This window comes from Mandrillus leucophaeus, unplaced genomic scaffold (genome assembly GCF_000951045.1).
Source record: "Mandrillus leucophaeus isolate KB7577 unplaced genomic scaffold, Mleu.le_1.0 Scaffold1321, whole genome shotgun sequence".
Taxonomy (NCBI): Eukaryota; Metazoa; Chordata; class Mammalia; order Primates; family Cercopithecidae; genus Mandrillus; species Mandrillus leucophaeus.
This window is the reverse complement of record NW_012101279.1, coordinates 311,904-335,707: the sequence shown is the minus strand read 5'-3', so window position 1 is coordinate 335,707 and position 23,804 is coordinate 311,904. Positions and strand designations below refer to the sequence as shown.

At 36.2% G+C, this 23,804-nt stretch overlaps 1 protein-coding gene across 1 annotated transcript; it reads right to left on the bottom strand.

Moving 5' to 3' along the window:
• Window positions 1-1,281: 1,281 nt before the first annotated feature.
• On the bottom strand, window positions 1,282-19,280 carry YIPF7 (Yip1 domain family, member 7). The gene is given in 6 exon segments (XM_011972946.1): window positions 1,282-1,662; window positions 3,680-3,861; window positions 8,136-8,281; window positions 14,584-14,762; window positions 14,950-15,002; window positions 19,251-19,280. Coding segments are annotated over 6 exon segments (753 nt in total). The 3' UTR covers window positions 1,282-1,499.
• Between the last annotated feature and the right edge of the window lie 4,524 nt (window positions 19,281-23,804).

Here is a 23,804-nt window from a genome sequence, read left to right as displayed (position 1 = left end):
CATCTAGCAAGGGAGAATTAGAGAAGATATTTAAGTCTGAGAAGAAGAGGAAAGGTCAGCCAAGGAGACTGAAAAGAAGCTACTTGTGAGGTAGGAAAATAATTCAAGAACATGTGACACTCTAGAATTTAAGTGAAGAAGTGCTTCAGCATAGTGGCTAATGGAGATTGGGTAATCAAATAAGTACCTGTCAGGGTTCAGATGAAATGAAACTGAGAATTGACCACTGAATGTTGCAAGACATGGGCATTGTTGCTAACTTGACAAGGGTGGTCTTGGTAAATAGGGTGATAAATTATTGCCTAGAATGTAGGAAAGCAAGAATGGGAAATGATAAAGTAGAAGCAGAGACAATAGAAAACTCCTTCAAGAATTTTTGCAATAAAAAAAGAGAATGAGCCATAACTGGAGAAAGATGTTAAATCAAAGGAGTTTTATTTTAAGATAAGAGTTATTGAAACATGTTCATGTGCTGACATAAATGATAGGTGATGAGAAAATATGGATTATGCAGGTGGAGGGGCTGGCTGTGGAGAGAAGAGAGAGATGAGAAGAAAATAAGAGTATATATGGGTAAAGGTGCAAGTAAGTTGAGAGAGAAGAAAGTGGGAAGATAAGCACTTTTCTTCTAGATGATTCTGTTTTGCAATAAAATAAGAATAAACAAACAGTAGAACATGAGGAAGGAGTGTTGGGGATTTGAGCGGTGAAAAATTTGTGTGATATATTCATCTCAGATAGCATGGAGGCAAATTTAAGAGAATGTAGTGGGATTCAAGGGTAGTACTGAGGGACCATTTAAGGCATGGTAATACAATAAATATGAAGTGGGATTTCTTCTAGTAACATCACCTACTTAGGGAGAAAATGGCAAGGTTGCTGAGGATACATGCAAGAAAGAAATTATAGTAATGAGCCATAGCATCTAAACCAAGTAAGAAGGAAGTGAGGGCTTGAAAAAGCGGTGAGTCAATGCATTATTTAAATGAGACTGAAGAATAGTTATTAAAGTAAGTGAATAGAGAGGCAAGAGGTTCTTAGATTCTTTAGGTAAGTAAAACCCTGTATAACATACCCCTGAACTCTCCAAAGGCGCAGAACAGTGGAACTTTAGCCACAGGCACACAGCTTGAGCTGTCATGAAAGTTTCTGAAAAGGCTTACTAGAGATTTCCTTTTAGTACACATATGATTTTATTTACTTATGTTTCTCAGAAATACATCTATTGAGAAAGGCAGGGTTGATCAGTACAGCAACTGTATCCCTTTTTATTTTAAGTATTTTGAAATGTTTTAATGCACCAAACTCAAAAGCAAAACATCATTCAAATCAATGGGCTATTAGAGCACCACCCTTAAGTGCTGCTTTGTCTCTCTGCTTATTACTCTTTCAAAAGCAATAAAACAAAAATCATATCATCAAATTTGAATGTTAATTTATTTCCAAAATAATCTGGACAGCAAGCAAATAGAGTCTTGAAATGCTGTCTCAAACATTCTTTAGAAAATTGTTAGGAGGGCAAAAAGTCCATAAAGTAAGGCACAAGGGTAGGCAACAAGAAGCTGCTGTCCTTCCATGTGCAAGGCTGCAATGAGGATCTTGGAAGCTGAGAGACTACACCAGCCAATGATCACCAGGGATGATACGGTTCCAAAGGTGCCCCTGCAGCAGAGACAAAGAGATGATTGCCTGTGCCAGTAGAAAAGAGACCATTGAGTTAAAGCTGCCTCTGAAATATCCTTGGTACAATATTTATAACTACTTTTGCCAGTGGTAAAATGAAAATCATGAAATATATGAACAAAAGCCCTTGGCCAGTTAGGCATTTTTTAGTCAAATTCATTACAGAGGCTAAATATTTTATATTTCTGTTAAACCTGAATTAGAAAAAACAGTAGAAGTTACCTGCAGTCACTCTCCTCTCATCTGTCAATATTCAAATCCTAACTCCTAAAATTCTCTTAAATACAGCATTGAGAGCCTTCACATCCTTATAGCTATAGACTTCCTTTCCCCTACTTGTCTCAAAAATTGGCCAATGGTATGGGAGAAGGATAGACAGAGTTACATTCCAGTGAGTTGCCTAATTCCCGCTACTTTCAGATCTACTTGTCAGGTTTTTGTCAGACATCACAAAAAGCCTGACACAGCTCAAGTAAGGAGCACATGGGACAGGAAAGCACGTATGTGTGTGGCTTCCCACTTCATCCTTGAATCTCCATTTTGTGTATTTTTAGAATGTTGAAATAGATTTGTTCAACTAGTATCTTCAAAAAGTAACTGTGGAGGCAAGTGAGCAAATAAGATAGTCAAGTCTGGTCACTTGGAGTATAATAAGGCAGGAAAGGTGGTCAAGAGTGAATTTCCTTTCTTATGTGCTAAACAGAATGCATTATTTAGAAAAATAAAACATGAGAGCTGGGAGAAATCTCAGGAGATGTCTACTGCCCAGTTTTAAAGCAATAAAGTGATGACAAAAATTGCATGGTGAAGTGGACAACAGGTCAAGGATCTCTCCTATCATAGCACTCTTTTCACCACCAAACTAAACTGCCTTACTTGATCTTGGTTTGACTCTGAAGTTGGGAATTGTGTTTATTATTTATGAAAATGACAGAAATATCTACTTCTAATAATTGAACGAAAGCAAAACAAGTGAAAAGCTCTATAGTATAGCTTCTAATGCCTCAGACTATTAATAAACCAAACATATTTTTAAAACACCAAATAAGTACTACATTTATTGATTTAAGTAATACCTATTAGAGATATTTTCTAGAGTTGTTTAATGTACTGTATTCTTAGTAATGGTCTTGAGTTGCACATACTAATTGCCTAAATTAAGGAAGAAAAAAAAATATTGACTGAGCATGTATGTTATAAAATTCTCCAACATTAATATCCTCATCAGGGTTCCTGGGAATTCTACCCGGCAAGGAGCCCAGCTGAGAAAGAATAGCTGTTTTCAGCCCAGAAGGCAGAGTGCCTGAAAGCCGAAGCAATTTATCAGTGTTCACCAGGCACTTACTCTTCCAAAATCAAACAAGTGAATTTCCTGTAGTTGTTATTTTACACATGACGATAGTTCACATTGAAAAATGTGACAACTTAAAAAGTGCCAGTTTTTTTTCTTTTCTTTTCTTTTCTTTCTTTATTTATTTTAGATGGAGATTTGCTCTTGTTGCCCAGGCTGGAGTGCAATGGGATGATCTTGGCTCACCGCAACCTCCGCCTCTGGGTTCAAGTGATTCTCCTGCCTCAGCCTCCCGAGTAGATAGGATTACAGGCCTGCGCCACCATGCCTGGCTAAGTTTGTATTTTTAGTAGAGACAGGGTTTCTCTATGTTGGTTAGGCTGGTCTCGAACTCCCGACCTCAGATGATTCACCCACCTCGGCCTCCCAAAGTGCTGGGATTACAGGCACAAGCCACCGTGCCCAGCCAAAAAGTGCCAGTTTTAAAGATAATTTGGATTAATTTATTTTTTAAGTAACTGAAGTAAGAACAGCACCTGGGCCAAAACTGACCTACTTTTCTGAATCTATGTGTAGATTTTAATAGCCATGCTTTTCCCAGTTCCACTACCAAAACAATCAGAATGGGCTTAACTTTTGCATGACTGTGGCAAACCCTGGCTATGATTGTGCATGTGAGGTCAATGAGAGCACACTGACACTTACTGCAATGAAAAGAACATGGCGCAGCCAGACAGGATGACCATGGGGAGCAGGCAGTAACCCAGCACGCTGGCCACACAGCCGTATGACACCCCTGAAGAGCTCATCAGATTCAGTAAGGCATGAATCACAAGGCAACCAATGGCACTCATGCCATACACATAACCAAACTGAACTTTTCCTGCCTGAAACGACGTGGGGTAAAACAAAACAAAACAAAACAATTTGAACACACAATGGACACCAAGAGGAAATCTGAATATCACGAAGCAGAGAGTGTGTTAGAGTCAGTTCAGTGCTGTTTCCTGTCTTTGTAGGACTGTCATCAGGAGACTGGCAGTTCTGGGAAAAACATGGCCAATGGTTTGAATTCAGATTCTGAAAACAAACACTTCTGACTAGAGTTAGGATGGAATAAGCATGCTACAAAGAAGATAGAATATTTCTAGACTTATTTTTTATTGTAAATTGTCTATTAAGAGTACAAGGCATAAGTAAGACTATATTTTGTCCACATATTTATTAAATAATTACGTGATTGAATAGAGGAATAAAAAATCCAATTTTAGTCCTGGGGATTTATAAGGCATATTAGTAAAATTAGCAAGCATCTACAGGATTTACCATGTTGGATCCCATTCTAAGTGTGCCACATATATTTATTTAATCCACATAACCACCTTATGAAATAAGTATCATAATTACACCAACTTTACACATGAGGGCACTGAGATGCAGAGAGGATAAGTAACTTGCCCAAGGTAATATAACGCTAAGCAGTGGAAGTTGGCTTTGAACCTAGGTATTTCAGCTCTAAAATGTAGGTCCTGAACATCAACGGGAGCTCTTACAAGTCCTAAATAAGTCCCAAAATAATGGCACATATTTAACCCTATTTAATTTAGCACTTAGTTGAACACAGAATCCTTTTATGTTTCATGATACCTATTGCCAGGTTGATTAACCACGCCTTATGAAAAGGTGATTTATATAAACTAACTGGTAATGAATCATAAAAGGTGTACTGTCAAAGGAAGTTAGTAGTGTTCAGAGTACACCACCAATATTCTGAGGAAAACTCATAAAAACAGCCATTGCTCACAGAGCTAGTATTTTGTGAGTACAAGCCCCAGTAAATGCATTCAGAGAAAATCACAGCATACTATTACTTCAAAAGAGGATATTTTAATGTTTGCTTTCTGAGAATACCAAAGCTACAGTTAAAAATTCATTAATTTTTTATATTTACATTATGCTGATCATAACTTCTAGATAAAAGTTGAATAGGCTGTCTCTGGTTTTCATGGGAATTAGACAAAAACAGTGAAGGACCTGATAAATTGATTCAGGAGAGAAAGAGCTTTTTAGCTGCCACTTTTCCTTCTCCATGCTATTATCTATGAAGTCTTTTAGAGATATTTATTTTACAATTAATCAGGGTAATGGAGAATGCCATAGCTATTTTAATGTTCAAAATTGTTCACCTATTCTGAATTCTTCTTCCTCTGCAGTTGGAGCGTTGATCACTACGAAGTCCTTTCGTAAATATTCCTGACTTTTGCTGGCAGAATTGTCTCCAGCATTAGCCACTGATAAATTCTTATGATATCTTCTGTATTCTTGTGGCCATTTAATGAAATAATGCTAACGATGGACATGCTAGCAGAAACACATCAGCTATCCACTGCTTTATTGGGTGAGTTTGCTCCCGTTGCAAAATAAAGACAATTTCACATCATTGTCATGCATTAGAGAAACCATCTACTTAATATTTTACTTGGATGGGATAAATATGAGGTAGGGCTAGTCCTAATGGTATAGGACAACTCTCTTAAACCCAAAGGACACTTAACTGCACTTCCTGTCCTGAAAAGGCAGTTCTAGAAATGGAGTGGGGCAAATAGGGAGTAGATGAAGCTAATTTGGTAGTAAAGTTGTGTGTTTTCATATCAGTTATGAACTTCTCTCATCGTGTCTTTCTTTGGTAGTTTGTCTAATTTAAGTTGTAATTCCATTTAGCCTAAATCACTGCCATTTTAAAGAATTGTCTCAAATTCTAACAAGGGCTTATAATCGAAATAGAAAATAAATGTTCTATTTCTTTAACCTCAAAATTTTTAAGGATCCTCCCTATACCATCCTCATTACCACATCGTGATTTAAAATACTTAGTGTTCTTCTGATTGCACTTTTAAATTGGCCATGCATGTTGCTTTTTCAGACCACACTCTTGGCCCTACCAGAAAAGTTAAATGGAGCAAAAGCTTTAAACCATTTGTCTTCTTGGTGTTGGAAATGAAAATAATTTGGGGGAAAAGAATAAGTAAAACTAAATTTGTGCTAAGTGCTTGAAGCTTTCTTTGGTTTGTCTCCTTTTACCTGAAGAAAGTCCACTGAAAGAATGGCGTCTTATGTCAGCATGAATCTCAAAGAAGGAAGCATATGTGACTATAACTCTTATGACTCCAGAGATGATAAACAGATTTGGATATTGATTCTGGATTTAGTTTGCTTTCTCTAGTAAAATTCCTGTATCAGCCAGTAAAATCACTCTTACATTTTAATTCTACATATCCAGGAAAGAATTAACCTATAATCAAATGAATTCTGAGTTAAATCATACTTTAATTAATATTCAGTTGGAGTTTTGGGGGAGTCCTTTTTGCTCTATATCAGAATCAATTTGAAAGTTATCATATCTAATGGTAAAATTTCAAGTGATAAAGTTTGCATAAAGACATTCAGAAAATACATATTTTCACATATTCTACACAATTTTAGAACTAAATAGAACCTGAAGAGCTACTTAAATAAAATCCTTTTGCCTTGAAGAAAATGAAATGAAAGCCTAGAAATATGAAGCCGAAGGTTAAAGATTACAGCAAGTGGCAAAGCTAGGGTAGATCCAATTTTCTCGCTTCCAGTTAAGAATTTTTGCCTCTATTGCTTTGTATTTAAAATATAAGAAGGGATATGTAAATAACTCTAACTAACATTATGCATCCAAGAGAGATCATAATGGAATTGATGCTGTTCTTTAAGGGATGGTAACAGTGATGTTCCGCTACAGAACAAACAGCTGTTTTATTACAAATGACTTGAAAAAGAAAGATGAGTTAATATATTAAATTGATGGTTTCTGACTATTTGATTAATTGACATGGCCTTACTTAGCAGTTAATCTAAGATTATCAAATTACTGTGACAAAGACAGAAGAAGGGAGGTTAGAGACTAAATTAAAACTCTAGTTGATATAGTGTTTGATTTACAGAGTATTTGCACTTGCTGTAGTACAAAGAAATAAGATGTTATCACTAAATACTGTTGTATTGGATTAACATGATGTTATTATTGGCCAAATTACCTGCAGAAACTAGATTGCTATCAGTATTTTGATTGATTATATATAATAATTGAAAAGCAGAATTTTATTTAGTTGCAAATGCATTTTACAACTACTTTTGAAAATTGTATATCCACTGGAAGAAATTATTATTATGGAACATGAAGAGCAGGGAAATGGGGAAAAGGGCTAAATAGTTATTGTAAGAGCTTTTCCTATAATGTTTAATTTCTCATATTATTTCTTCTGCCTAGTTTATCTCTTTGTGTCTTAATGAAACAACATTTTTCAGACTGCCTTGGCCATCTTTATCATTCTCTGTTTTTATTGTATTGCCATCTCCTCCTTGGTGTAAAGTGAGAGACATTTTCTCATTTTTTTCTTATTCCTTTTTTTTTTTTTTTTTTAATGAAACATTTTCCTAAACTATGAGCTAGAATGTCTTTTAAACTTTACTTAGGTCACGTTTTTAGTGACCCTTAATACCATTACTTCCAGATATAAAGAATGAAAGCATACATAAGACATATGGTGAAGTCGGGGAACAAATGTCTTCATAAAATGTGGAAAATTAACATTTTAGAGGAAATATGTAGGCTGAGTAAACAAATCATAGGTTGTCATTGCAAATTAACTTTTTCCTAGTAGCCTAACCCAAAACAAGGAGATCAGTCTCGTACCTCATAAGATGTTAGAAATAGTCTGGAGATTTATCACAGCAAAGAAAATGGTGACCAAAGAGAAGTGACTTGTTCAGTGTCACAATAGAACTCTCACAAAAAACAAAAAAATAAAATGTAGGCCTTATATCTCCCAAATCTGTTTTCCTCCCATTATTCCAGATTTAGTCTTTTCTTAATAACAAAAAAGACATAAGTGATCTCCTACTTTGATCTCCTTCTTGATTTTTGAAATTCTATTTAAATTTATACTTTTTAGCTGTTGCAGTGCATAATGGTAGCATATTTTTGTCACTATGGTTAAATTATTCTCTCTCACTTAACAAAATTCACTATGTAAAGTGACACAGTTTCTATTATATTTATACATATTGCTTCAAAACCAGCACTGGCAAGGACAAGCATTAAAATCTGGTGCTTACTGTGACACACTACCAGAAGCAAGGTGGCTCCCAGGGCTATACAAAAAAGAATGGGTCCAGTGAGGTCCGTTTCATTCACAATACTGCCATCTGCTGGCTTCATTGGGTTTAACACTGTCCAAGTTTTTTGCCATGTGTGATCAAAATGGATTCCAAGTTCTGTAAAAAGGAAAAAAAGATAGATAATATGATAATATAAATATAGAAAAATAAAAATAAGTTACACTCTTTAAAGGTTAACATATCTGATTAACTTACTTAGCATTTTAATCTGATTGTTTTATCATACCTTCTGAAGTTCTATGTTCTGTATTACACAGAAACTCAAGTTCTATGTAACATACAAATCTTTAAAAAACAAACTAAAAAGTAATTTGGTTTCCAAAGAATGACTTAAAAGAAATGCGTTAGAGAAATATTTCCATCAAGGAAAACATTCCCTGATTTATGCAGCAAATACAAGCTTTAAATCTAATTAAAAATTGGGAAATTGGCAATATACAGTAAAAAATAAAATTGTAGCTAGCAGATCAAAAATTTCATCCTATTGCCCATCTAGATAGTTCCTTTTCCTGTATTTTCTTTTTTAAAAAAAAAAATTTCTTTTTTGAGACAGGGTTTCCCTCTCTCATCCAGGCTGGAGTGCAGTGGCATGATCCCAGCTCCTCCGCTCAGTCTCTTGTGTAACTGAGACTCATGTCTCAGTTGTGGCATGCACCACCACACTTGGTTAATTTTTTTTTTTTTCATAGTGATGAGGTCTCACTACATTGCCCAGGCTGGTCTCGAACTCCTGGGCTCAAGGGACCCTCCTGCCTTGGCCTCCCAAACTGCTGGGATTACAGCCCTGCGCCACCGCACCTGGCCCTTTTCCTGTATTTTCAATTGCTGACACTTCTGTAATCCCGTCATATCAGCCATGGCATAATTTTTAAATTAGTAGTACTATACTAAACTAATGAGACTGAGTCCAAGTCCACTATGCCTAATGAGAAGAGCAATTTTATGCTAAATGAATGAAACTACACAGAGGGGAAAAGGGCTCTTTCTGCAAGTAAAAGTGATCATGATGTGCACGCATATTTTTGTAAGGTCAATGTACTGTGAAGCTGAGTCTATGTATTCAAAGATTAAATTCTTGAGACAAGTTAAACTTTCTCTTTTATACATGGTAGTATTCAAATAAAGTATCCAAAATCAGTGAAGTTCAGTGTTCATGAGTCCAAACCTATTTAGAAATTTCTAATTTTTTTCTCCAATTCCCACTTTTCAAAGACTTCTGACTGCTGCCTCACAGATCCTTCTGCTAGAATCTGCTTCTCTCATTACTATAAAGCAAATACCGAGCCATTTGACATCCCTTGAACATAGAAATAAGTATTGATACCACATTGGTTTCTTTTCCTACCACTCCTGTAGAGATCAACTAAGATGTATCTAGGGTAGAGAAAGAGAACATTCAAAGAGAAGAGTATGACTTCACTATTTAGGGGCCAGCAATCAAATTGGTTATCCTCCTTCTATAATTTCAGAATGTCAGTAAGGGTGACGTGGAGGCTAGGAAGAATAAAAGCTAAAATTTACTGAGTGTTTGCTATGGACTTCACAAGATTTACATAAATTGGTCTTATAAATGCACAATCAATTGCTATTATTTTATCCCTATTTTATGCATCGGATATATAAGGCTTTGAGAGATTAATTTGTCTGAAGACACAAAGCAGTAATAGAAAACCTAGCTTTCAACGCTGCACAATCTGACTCAAGAAAGCACGTGTTTAACCATAGAGTTGTGGTCGGGTCAATGTTCGTCTAATCTTATAATTTTTTTTTTTTTTTTAAATGAGCCCAATTCTTCCATGTGAAGGACTGTCTTCCTAAATGTATTTGTATGTGGCATGTAACTACCCTTCCAAGCTTTAGTAACTTTCTTTGGTCAGATACAGGGGTATAGCTCAACTTATTTTACAGAGGCACATACCACCTAAATACCTTGCAAAGCTGACTTTCTGTACACAGACTACAACACAGACTTTTAATAAACCCCACGACACAGAGGACCCTTGTTCTAACAACTCAGAAATTTTCAGAGGGTCAGCTAGACACTGGTCTAAACCAAGAAATAAAGTTTTATTCATTTCATGCCCAGAATGACATCTGTTATTTTAAGCTTAAAAAAATCGAATAGTTAAATTAATAGCAAATAATTTACATTTCCGCTTTCTTGTTTCATCCTTTATTTCCACAGTGCATTTGTATATTTATTAATGAACATACACTTTGAATAATATGAGCAGTTCACCAAGCTTAAAGGAGGTTAGAATGTCTAATGTAATTTTTGAAAGAGAAGAAGACTTTAAAAATTGAGACTTGCTATATATTTAAAATTAATTAATTTTAAATTAATTTCCCCTGAAGCTTATGTTCTCAAACTTTATTTTTTAATTTTGGCATTTATGCTAAAAATACATTTTCAGTATTTACCACAATAAAGTGGTATTTAATTCCAAATACCTTTTCCTCAAAAAACGTAATTATTTTGGAAGAAATTCAGATGAAAAATGCTTTATGCAACATCATTACTGATGTCAACCATTTATTTAATGGCATAACTAACTCCTGCACATATTTTAACATCAAGCCATGAGACAGTAAATTAATATAAGCCCATATAAATATTTTCATAATGAAAAATACTTTATGTGCTTTCTACTGAAATATCTCTATAATATTGTTTTTTATTTATTATAAGGTATGTGAGCAATTATAACTACTTATTAATTATAGATACTCTAATATAACATCTTATTGTACAAAATAAAAGAAGATAAAACTGCTGTAAAATTTGAATGCAAAATTTATTGTTTTGCTGCCATCTAGTGGTAGTAAAGTATATGATACATATGCTATAAAAGTGAATTAAGATCTCTATTTTCTATGAAAATTGTGGCATTGGCCTTTCATATAGAAGCGTCGAGCTATGCTATAAATACAACATACTAAATATCAGTAATTCTTCTTATCTGACAAGTTTGAATTTACTCTTATTCTCAAAAATGCATTTAACATATTGATTTTACATTAAGAGCAAAATTTATCATTCTTACATAAAACCAAACAAATATTTTAGACAACAAAATATTTAAGAAATAAAGAAGGACTCTTTTGGAACAACATGCTTTTTGTGCAAGGAATGTTCATTATTATAGCTTGACAATTTTATAGGCCATTCTGATGGATGGTCAATAAAAACTAGTAAATGTTATTTAATGCATTATCCTAGAAATTGTATCATTTTTTATATCTGAAAAAGACATATCATGGCCTTTTTCATATCTTTAGACAAAAGAGGCTTGAGGCTTTCACAAGTCACTCAGCTTGAAGAATACATTGGATCCAAAATCCAGATATTTCATAGATTAAAAACACAAAATTATATTAGGTACTCTATCTTCTAATACTGGGGTTCCCAAACTCAGGGCCATGGACCCATACCAACTTGCTCATGGCCTGTTGGGAATCGGGCCACACAACAGGAGGTGGAGGTGAGCAGTGGACGAGCAAGTATTACCATCTGAGCTCCGCCTCCTGCCAGATCAGCTGCATTAGTTTCTCATGGGAGCATGAACCTATTGTAAACTGTGCATGCAAAGGATCTAGGCTGCACACTTGTTATGAGAATCTAACTAATGCCTGATGCTCTGAAGTGGAAGAGTTTCATCCCAAAACCATCTCCCCAACCTGTCTGTGGAAAAATTGTCTTCCACAAAACTGTTCCCTGGTGCCAAAAAGGTTGGGGACTGCTGTTCTAATACACTGTATATTTTGGGGAAATTGACTCTGAGCTGTATAAAATGGAAATAAAAATCTATTACGTATTTTCTATTCAAATTGAAAGACATACTAGAGGAGGATGTATAGAGAGTGGTAAATTAATGCAACAATAGAGACATTTCAGATAGTAGAAAAGATTATTTTCAATAAATGCTGCAGAAAAAAATAGTTAAGCAGTACAGAAAAAAATTAAATCTTACTTCACATATTAAGGTTAAACAACTATTGAATAATAATTTCAATATAAAACAAAAAATACAAAAGGATAATTTTAAAATGTGAGCATCTATAAAGAGATAGAGGCAGTACCTAGAGCTGGAGAAATAGATTTTTAAACAAACAACAATTGGAAAGAAATGTTACTAGGAAACATATTCTGGGTTTAAAAAATTAATATCACACTTTTAATATGTCCCAATGACCCATAAACAAACCAGATGGCAAACACAAGCTAGGAAAAAAATGTTTAAAATACGTATTCTAGACAATAATTAATATGGTTACTATATAAAATCCCTAAAAAATAAACAAGGAAAGAAAACTCTTTAAATTCTATAGAAATCTGAACCAAAAAAAAAACGTGAAAAATAAAAAGTCAATACACATATGAGAAATGTCAAAATTTTTTTGGTAACCCAGAGGTACAAAGTATTCCTTTTTCCTTTTTTCCTATGAAATTGACAAAGACGTGTCATATTCTACTCTGGAAGTGGAGTAGAACACCATTTTTGACATCATTTGACAGTGTTAATACCTTTAACCCAGCAATCCCACTGTTATGGGTACATCCTAAGGACAGACTCTACAAAGGTCAAAGATGGCAAAGCATTACTTGCTATAAGGAATAACCTTTAAGGTGTGTTTAAATTATGGTTATGTTATATAATAGAGCTCTATGAAACCATTATACATTGTTTTCAAATAATATTTAATGACTTTAAAGAATGTTTGCATAGAAGTGCTCGTGACAGGCTGGACACAGTGACTCATGCCCGTAATCCCAGCACTCTGGGAGGCCGAGGCAGGCAGATCACCTGAGGTCAGGAGTTCGAGATTAGCTTTGACAACATGGCAAAACCCTGTTTCTGCTAAAAACACAAAAATTAGCCGTGCACGGTGGTGTGCACCTGCAGTCTCAGCTACTCAGGAGGCTGAAGGAGGAGAATCGCTTAAACCCAGGAGGCAGAGGTTGCAGTGAGTCGAGATTGGGCCACTGCACTCCAGCCTGGGCAACAGAGTGAGACTCCATCTAAAAAAAAAAAAAAAAAAAAAATGCTCGTGACATAAAGTAAATAGAAATAATGCAATACTTAAGTACTCAAACGTATATATATTCATTGAAAAAATAGTATTTTACTTTAAAGTATGCATGTATATTCATGCATAGTACATATACATAAGCATTCATAGGAAAATAGAATAAAGGTTAGAAGAAAATACATCAAATTGTTAATGATAGTCATGTCTTTGAGACAAGATTTGAAGTAATTTTTATATTTTTATTATGCTTCTCTGTTTTCCCAATTCTGAAGACAATTAGGCAGAGATATTGGCAAAGCCAAGGAAAATGTTTAACTAGAATAACTTGTAACTTTTAAGTGTTTATTACTTGTAGAGGCAAAACAGAATGAATTGGTTAAAGATAACTGATCCAGAAACTTGACTGGCTTCCAAAGAGCCAATAGATCAATTATATAAATCTCTGTTCTGTTACGAACAGTTTAAATCTTTCACGGTATTACATTTTTAAGGAAAAGAAAGAAGAATGTGGTTGGTTGTGTTCATGTGAGGCAAACATCTTTACATCTTGTGATGTAAAATACTGGAAATTTTAATCTATTCCTTTTCACTTGACTACATGCAAAGGACTTGCAGCAGTTAACCAGTGACTATTTCTGCTTGGTTCTCAAATTTAAATCCACTTAGGGTTTTAGTGTCTTAACACCTATGTTTCTAGCACTGTATTAATCTTGTTTAAGAGCAAAAACAGCACATACAGACTGGCTACATATGCAAAAAAAACCAATGGATGGAACAACTCCAAAATCCCCTAAGGACCTTCAGCTCTAAGAATCTCTGGATTACCTTCCCACCAGGAGCGTTATTTACTGGATTTATATACTTCCTCACCTACTCATGCCAAGTGAGATGAAAGGGCTTGCATGAGTCAGGAAAGAAAAACACTGGCTTGTCTCCATGTCAACAATGACAACAAAAATATTAATTTGAGAAACTATCCACTTTGCTCCCAGGAAAACATAGCAGAGAATAAAATATGCTGTTATGAAGTGCTTCATTAACTGGGTGGGAAGGGTGGTCACTTTGATGTAACTACTCTGCCAAAAGATGTCTGCATTTTTTTCTATTCTTGGCCAAGGAGTTCAAATTTAAGAAAGAGTGAAGGAGCATTTAATAAGTGCAGCAATGTCATAGAATGGCCCATATCTACACCCAATTTCCCCTACGCAAACATGCAACAAACTTCCAACGGTTTAAGGGTTTTGGTTCAGCAAACTCTTGTTATATGTGAAACAATCACACATAAAACACTGTACACTGCAGGCTGACAGCACACATTAAGTGCTAATTATTGCTATTATTCTTCTAGCTGTACACACATTAATAACACTTCCTTAACTTATCTTCTAGCAAAGGAGGCTCTTCATCAAAACTGTCAATGTAAGGAGATTGTGAATAATAATCTGAGTTGGATGCTGGCTGAAAAAATTGTCCTGCATAACCTGGTGACATGAGAGTCTCTGATGGAACAAAAGAGGCAGGCTGAGGCTGCTCACCAGCTTGTTGTCTAGAAAAAGAAAAATACAAGGTCTTAGATTTTTTTAGGTCTTAAATTTTTAGGTCTTAGACCTAAAAAATACGTTTTTAGGTCTAAGAAAAAGGTATCATGACAAATAAAGTAGGAAAGTTACAATTTTACTTATATGAATTCACGTAGTTTTTATGAGTATTTACTCATGAAAGAAACAACTTACTTAAAATTTAACTTTAGTCCAAAAATGTAAAATAACTGGTCATCTAAAGGCTTCTGGAAAAATAATCCATATCAATAAACATTAATTGAGCATGTACAACATGCTGAATGTTTCCACTAATCTTTTCTCAATTAAAACTCTATAAGGTAAAAGCTGTATTTCTAATCTCATTTTACAGAAAAAGACACAGAACTTCACAGAGACTAAATGACTTGTCCAGTAACACAAAATAACATTGCAGGTGCTGGACTCTGGCATGAAGCTTTCTGAACAGTGATCTGCTCATCACACACTGCTGCTTTTTTACTTATTTTCAGGGACAGTCTCCAGCAACGAAACCCCTCCAAATATGTGGAAGCAGCAAGGAAAAATTATAATTTTAATAGTATAGTCAACTGATAGGAAAAATAAATACATATACTAATCACTGTGTATAAGGAAATATACTTCAGTTCTGGCCAGTTCTGTTGGTAATGACAGTCATTACCAAGAGAATTGTCTCTGAGTTCCTAGCTAAATGTATTATCTAGTTGGCTTTAGTGTCTCTTTATTTGTACAAATTTATGGGGTACATATAAAGTTTTGTTACATGCATAGATTGTGTAGTGGTCAAGTTAGAGCTTTTAGGATATCCATAACCCAAATAAGATTCATTATATGCATTAACTAATTTCCCATCACTCCTTTCCTACCCTCTCACCCTTCCAAGTATCAACTGCCAATGATTCTACTCTCTACCTCCATGTGTACGTATTTTTAGCACCTTTATGAGTAAGAACATGTGATATTTGATTTTCTGTGCCTGGCTTGTTTCACTTAAGATAGTGACTTCCATTTCCATGTATATTGTTGTAAATGACATGGTTTCATTCTTTTCATGGCTGAATGGTATTTCATTGTATATATACCACATTTTCTTTATTAATTCATCCACTGGTGGATACTAGGTTAATTTCATGTCTTTGCTATTGTGAATAGTGCTTCAATAAACATATGAGTGCAGGTACCTTTTTGATATATTGACTTCTTTTCCTTTGGATATATACCCAGTAGTGGGATTGTTTGATAAAATAGTCATTCTATTTTTAGTTCTTTGAGATATCTTCATACTGTTTTCCATAGAGGCTAATAATTTACATTCCCATCAACAGTGTGTAAGAGTTCCCTTTTCTCTACATCCCCATCAACATCTGTTACTTTTTGTCACTTTAATAAGAGCCATTCTGACTGGGGGAAGATGATATCTCACTGTTGTTTTAATTTTCATTTCACTGATGATTAGTGATGTTGAACATTGTTTCATATAACTGTTGGCCATTTGTATGTCTTCCTTTGAAAAATGTCTATTCATATTCTTGCCCACTTTTTTCTTTTTTTAAAATTTTGTATTTCCATAGGTTTGGGGGAAACAGGTGGTATTTGGTTACATGAATAAGTTCCTTAGTGGTGATCTGTGAAATTTTGGTGCACCCATCACCTGAGCAGTATAAATTAAACCCAACTTGTAGTCTTTTATTCCTCACACCCCTCCCACCCTTTCCCTCGAGTCCCCAAAGCCCACTGTATTATTCTTATGTCTTTGCATTCTCATAGCTTAGCTCTTACTTATAGAGAGAACATATAATGCTTGATTTTCCATTCCTGAGTTACTTCACTTAGAATAATACTCTCCACTTCCATATAGGTTGCTGCAAATGCCATTAATTCATTCCTTTTTATGGTTGAATAGTATTCCAAAGTGACTAATATACAGAATCTACAAAGAACTCAAACAAATTAGCAAGAAAAAAACAAACAAACTATCCCATCAAAAAGTAGGCTAAGGACATAAACAGACAATTCTCAAAAGAAGATATATAAATGACCAACAAACGTATGAAAAAATACTCAATGTCACTAATAATCAGGGTAATGCAAATCAAAACCATGATGCGATATCACCTTACTCCTTGCCCACTTTTTAATGGGATTGTGTCAGGGTTTTTTGGCTGTTGAGCTTCAGGGTTTTTTTTTGTTTTTTTGTTTTGTTTTGTTTTGTTTTGTTTTTTGCCATTTGTTGGCTATTTTTATTGCTGATTCAATCTTGCCACTCATTATTGCCTGGGGACCAAAGCTAGATGGAGCTGGACTAGGCAAGCTTGCACTCAGGCCCGCTAGTCATGAGTGCATGCACCAGCCATGACAGGTGAGGGCAAAACAGTCCATCAAAAAGTGGGCTAAGGACATAAACACAATTCTCAAAAGAAGATATACAAATGACCAACAAACATAGGAAAAAATGCTCAACATCACTAATAATCAGGGAAATGCAAATCAAAACCACGATGCAATACTACCTTACTCCTTGCCCACTTTTTAATGGGATTGTTTCAGGGTTTTTGGCTGTTGAGTTCAGTTCCTTGTATGTCTGGTTTTTAGTCCCCTGTCAAATGAATATTTTCCAAGTATTTTCTCCCATTCTACTGGCTGTCTGTTCACTCTGTTGATTATTTCCTTTGCTGTGCAGAAATTTTTAATTAAATCCCATTTGTCTATTTTTGTTTTTGTTTCCTACGCTTTTGAGGTCTTAGTCATAAATTCTTTGCCTAGACTAATGTCCAAAAGTTTTCCGTATGTTTTATTCAAGCATTTTTATAGTTTTAGGTTTTATGTTTAAGTCTTTAATCCATCTTGAGTTTATTCAAGTCAGGTAATGAGATGCCTCTAGGTTTGTTCATTTTTCTCAGAATTGCTTTGGCTATTTGGGCTTTCTTTCTCGTTCTGTATGAATTTTAGGATAGTTTTTTTTCTAATTCTGTTAAAAAACAATGCTGGTATTTTGATAGTGATTGCATTGAATCTATAGATTGCTTTAGGCAGTATGGTCATTTAAACAATATTAATTCTTTCAATCCATGAGCATGAGATGTTTTTCCATTTGTTTGTGTCATGCACAATATTTTTTCATCAGTGTTTTGTCATTTTCCTTGTAGATATCTTTCACCTCCTTGGCTAATAAATGTATTCCTAAATTTTGTTTGTAATTATTATAAACAAAATTGCCTTCTTGATTTCTTTTTCAGGTAGACAGTTATTGCTGTATAGAAATGCTACTGATTTTGTATGTTGATTTTATACCCTACAGCTTTACTGAATTCATTTATTAACTCTAAAAGGATTTGGTGAATTCTTTAGGTTTTTCTAGAAATAAGATCATATCATCCAATTTCCAATTTGGATGGCTTTTTTCTCTCTTGCCTGATTTCTCTAGATAGGATTTCCACTACTATGTTGAACAGGAATGGTGAGAGTGAGCATTTTGTCTTGTTTCAGTTCTTAGAGAAAATGCTTTCAACTTTTCACATTCAGTATGATGTTATCTGTGGGTGTGTCCTAAATAGAGTTTATTATTTTGAGGTACATTCCTTATATTCCTAGTTTGTTGGGGGATTTTATTATGAAAGGATGCTGAATTTTCCATTGAAAGAATCATATGGTTTTTGTCCTGGGCTCTGTTTATGTAATTTATCACATTTATTGCTTTACATGTATTAAATCATCCTTTCATCCCTTGTATAAAACCTACTAAATTATGACATATTATTTTTTGATGTGCTGTTGCATTTGATTTGCTAGTATTTTGTTGAGGATATTTGCATCTATGTCCATCAGAACTATTGGTCAAGTTCTTGTTGTTGTTGTGTCCTTGTCTGGTTTTGGTATCAGGTGTTACTGGCCTTGTAGAATGACTTAGAGAAAATTCCCTCCACCTGAATTTTTGGGAACAGTTTCAGGAGGATTAGTATTAGTTCTTTTTTTGTACATTTGGTAGAATTCAGCTGTAAATTCATCTTGTCCAGGCCTTTTCTTTGTTGAGAGACTTTTTATGGCTGATTCAATTTTGTCACTTATTATTGGTTGAGGGCCAAAGCCAGATGGAGCTAGACTGGGCAAGCTTACGCTCAGGCTCCCCAGTCAGGAGTGCATGCATCAGCCATGACAGGTGGGGGAGAAACAGTCCTCAGGCCTCTGGTAGAATTCTTGGGTAAACTTTAGTCACCACTGCACTGAGGTCCTGCCACGAGAAGGGTGGGACCAGTCCCAGTGGCCATAGTCTTGGTCAGTGAGTAAGAGACTTGCTTCCTTCTTACAGCCCCCAGTCTGGACAGGGTTCTCTCCCCTGTCTCAGGTGTCATAGCCATCCCAACTGTTCGGTTAGACCCCATGCCCCTCAGTTCATGCTCACGGCCCATAGGAGTCCCCACTTAGCTCAACACTAAGGCTTCATGGCAACTCTCATTCTGCTTAAGTAGGAGCAGTACCTGCTTCCCGCACTGGTGGCTGTAGCCCATGTCACACTAGCTTCTTAGTCTTGGTTGTTAGGGCCAGCTCCTAGTTCACACCCCAGTTCTGCAAACAGCAGCCCAAGTTTCCCTAATGCCTAGGACTGAATTCTCAGGACTTCACACAGTCTGTTAAGGGCTAAGATCTAGAATGGTGTCTTGCTATAGCTGCCTGGGTTTCAGAAACAGCAAGGAATACAAGGCATGCTCCCTCTCTAAAGCAGTTCCTTCTCACTGTTCCCTGGTTGCTTTCTAAGTTAGGCTTAGGGCTTGAGAGGGTCAAGGTGCTCTCCCATAGCCTGGATTGTGCAATTCCCCAGCAGAAGAGTGGACCGCGTAAAGACTCTCACTCACCCTCTCCTGTACTGGGGAGTCATTCCTGGTTCTTGGCTGGTCTTGGCCATGTATGCTGCCTATTTTCCTTCCCCTTCCTAGCTTTTGGTGTTTTCCGTCACTTTCCTGTTGAATTCCAGTGTTCTGCCTTGGATAATATATTAGAAGTGTGATTGTCCACACACCATTTTGCTTCTTCTAAGTAGATAAAGCATGCTTGAAATGCTCCAAGCCAGCCATCTTGAACAAAAAAAGAGTCCCTCTCTTAAAATGGGCGATTTAATGTTGCCAAACCAAAATACTTCTTTGACATGTTTTTGCTATTTATTTTTATTCATTTTAAATTGTTTTTACCTTAAAGAATGGAAAGAAACAAAGAGCTGTCCAGTAACATGTTTTAAATTTCTTTCACAAAAGCCCTTGGGGTAAACTAAATATACAGTCCAAGGTTCTGAACTTGGTAACTCCCTGTGATTTCTTTATGATAAAATATTTACAAAATGGCCTTTAGTACTTTCCTTCGAATATTAATCTTAATATGAAATCTAAGAATAACATATTTGACCTCCTTTATGTGAGTTAGCCTGACCAAGAGAATAACTTATTTAGGAAAAGAAAGCCACATATATAGAGGGGGGACATACACACTTAATCATTTACTAATTCAAATGTATACTCATTAAGAGCAAGAGCCTGGTGTAATACTATTTGAACCTGCCAGAATGTATGGTGATTACCTGCTATTATTTTTCACTTAGCCATGTGTAATATTCCTAATGTATTTTCCAGTAAAATAGGCACACCACCAAAAATACTGGTAGAAACAAATTAGAATAGGAATCTGAATGGCTTTTTTCTTGATAAAAATCCCCCAATACCTATTTTTTTAATGTAAGCCTTTCCAGAAAAATTAAAGGGACACATAAAGATGACTAAATGGACCAATGTCTAAGTAAAACTATGTCATTGCCGTACTTGTCTGGCCTCACCATAACTTATATCAGGTGCTACTAATCAGGTTTGAGTAAACATAACTTTCACAGTTATTAGCTGCAAAGCAACCTTTGTGAACGGGTGGACTATTTCAGGTAGTAACTTTGACTCATCCTCTTCAAAGAGAAACAAAATTTTACAGAAAAAGGTTCTCAGGAACTTAGCTTCTATTGTCCTTATTGTAATGGGGGTATAATATTAAAATTCCTCTACCACTTATTTAAGAAAGTAAAAATTTAAAATTTGTTGCATAAAGGAAAACACAAAATTTATAAAATTACCATGCTCACCTTTGATAACTATCTAAATTTAAATTATGTTTTTCTTTATCTTATATCTTTGTATAGCATCACTGTAATATTAAACGTTGCATCTCAATAAAAATAGCACAACCAATACCAAAAGAATCACATTATTAGTCCAAAGTATGACCCAAAAATCTGTAAATGATATGGTTTGGATCTGTGTCCCCACCCAAATCTCATGTAATCCCCAATGCTGGAGGTGGGGCCTAGTGGGAGGTGATTGAATTATGAGGGCAATTTCTCATGAATGGTTTATCACCATCCCCCTAGGGCTGTTCTCGTAATAGAGTTCTCATGAATCTGATTTTTTAAAAGTGAGTAGCACTTTCCACTTCTCTCTCTTGATCCTGCTCCTGCCATGTGAGATACCCACTTCTTTGCCTTCCACCATGAGTAAAAGCTCCCTGTGGTCTCCCCAGGAGCAGCTATTGCCATGCTTCCTGTTCAGCTTGTGGAATCATGAGTCAATTAAACCTCTTTTCTTTATAAATTATCCAGTCTCAGGTATTCCTTTATAGTAGTGCAAGAATGGCCTAATACAAGAAACTGGTGCTGAGGAGTGGGGGCTTTGCTTTAAAGATACCTGAAAATATGGAAGTGGCCTTGGAACTGGGTAACAGGTAGATGTCGGAAGACTGTGGAGGGCTCAGAAGAAGACAGGAGGATGAGGAAAAATTTGGAACTTCCTAAAGATTCGTTAAATTGTTATGATGAAATGCTGACAGTGATATGGACAACAAAGTCTAGACTGAGATCTCAGAGGGAGATTAGAAACTTAGTGGGAACTGGAGTAAAAGTCACTTTTGCTATAGTTTAGCAAAGAGCCTGGGTGCATTGTGCCCCTTCTCTAGGGATGTGTGATGTGTGAAACTTTAAACCTGAGAATGATGGTTTAGGGCATCTAGTGGAAGAAATTTCTAAGCAGTAAAGCATTCAAGATGTGACCTGGCTGCTTCTAACAACCTATGTTTATATGTATGAGCAAAGAAATGATCTGAAACTTGAAATTATATTTAAAAAGGAAGCAGAGTGTAAAAGTTAGGAAGATTTGCAGAATGGCCAAATGGTAGAAAACAAAAGCACATTTTCAAGGGAGGAATTCGAGCAGTCTGCAAAAAATTGCGTAAGTGAAAAAAAGGAGCTATGTGCTATTAGCCAAGAAAAGAGGAAAAGGACTCAAAGGCCTTTAAGTGACCTTTGTGTCAGTCCCTCCCATCACAGTCTCAGAGGCCTAGGAGGGAAGAATGGTTTTGTAGGCCAGGCCCAGGACCCCACTTCCCTTCATAGCCTCAGGACATTGCTCCCTGCATTCTGGCCACTCCAGCTCCAGTCTTGGGGCAAAATGAGCCCAGTTACAGTTCACTGCTTCAGACGATGCAAGCCCTAAGTCTTGGTGGCTTCCACACAGTGTAAAGCCTGCAGGCGCGCAGAGTGCAAGAGTTGAGGCTTGGAAGCCTCCACCTAGATTCCAGAGGATTTATGGAAAAGCCCGGATGTCCAGGCAGAAGCCTGCTGCAGAAGTGGAGCCCTCATGGAACACCTCTACTAGGGAAGTGTGGAATGAAAAGGAGGGGTTGAAACCCCCACACAGAGTCTCCACACAGAGTCCCTCACAGTGCAGCTGTCAGAAGACGGCCATCATTATCCAGACCCCAGAATGACAGATCCCCCAGAAGCTTGCAACCTGCATCTAGAAAAGTCTCAGGCATTCATCACCAGTACTTGAGAGCAGCCACAGGGGCTGCACCCTGCAAAGCCACAGGGTTGGAGCTGCTGAAGACCTTGGGAGCCCACCTCTTGCATCATTGTTACCCGGATGTGGGACATGAAGTCAAATGAAATTATTTTGAAGCTTTAAGACAGGGGTGTCCAATCTTTTGGCTTCTCTGGGCCACACTGGAAAAAGAAGAATTGTGTTGGGCCACACATAAAATATACTAACACGATAGCAGATGAGCTAAAAAAAAAATCTGCAAAAGTATCTCATAACGTTTTAAGAAAGTTTATGAATTTGTGTTGGGCCACATTAAAGCCACCATGGGCTGCACACAGCCTGTGGGCTGTGGGTTGGACAAATTTGCTTTAAGATTAATGACTGCACTGCTAGGTTTTAAACTTGCATGGGGTATTCCCTTTTTTTCTGGCCAATTTATCCCTTTTAGAATGCCTACACCAATGCCTACACCTCCATTATATCTTGAAAGTTACTAATTTGTTTTTGATTTTATAGGATCATAGGCAGAAGGGACTAGTCTTCAGGTGAGACTTTGGACTTGGACTTTTGAGTTAATGCTGGAGTGAGTTAAGACTTTGGGGAACTGTTGGGAAGGGTTAATTTGAACTTTGACATGTAGGACATGAGATTTGGGAGGGTCCAGTGGTAGAAGGATATGGTCTGGATCTGTGTCCCACCCAAATCTCATGTTGAAATGAAATTCCCAGCTGGAGGTGGGGCCTAGTGGGAGGTGATTGGATCATGGAGGTGGTTTCTTATAGATGGTTTAGCACCATCTCCCAGTGCTGCTCTCGTGATAAAGTTATCATATCTGGTTGTTTAAAGATGTGCAGCACCTCCTCGCTCTCTCGGTCCTGCTTCTGCCATGTGAGACTCCTGCTCCTGCTTTGTCCTCCGCCATGAGTAAAAGCTCCCTGAGGCTTCCCCAGAAGCAGCTGCGACCATGCTTCCTCTACAGCCTGTGGGACTATGAGTCAATTAAACTTCTTTGCTTTAACCCAGTCTCAAAAATTTCTTTATAGCAGTGTGGCAATGGCCTGATATAGTAAATAACCCAATTCTTATGTTTTAGGCTTTTTTTTTTTTTGCTAAAAATTTCTATAAACAACCTTAATTTTAAGCATATGTTATGAATTTACATTTAGTCCCCTATGTCTTCTGGTATTC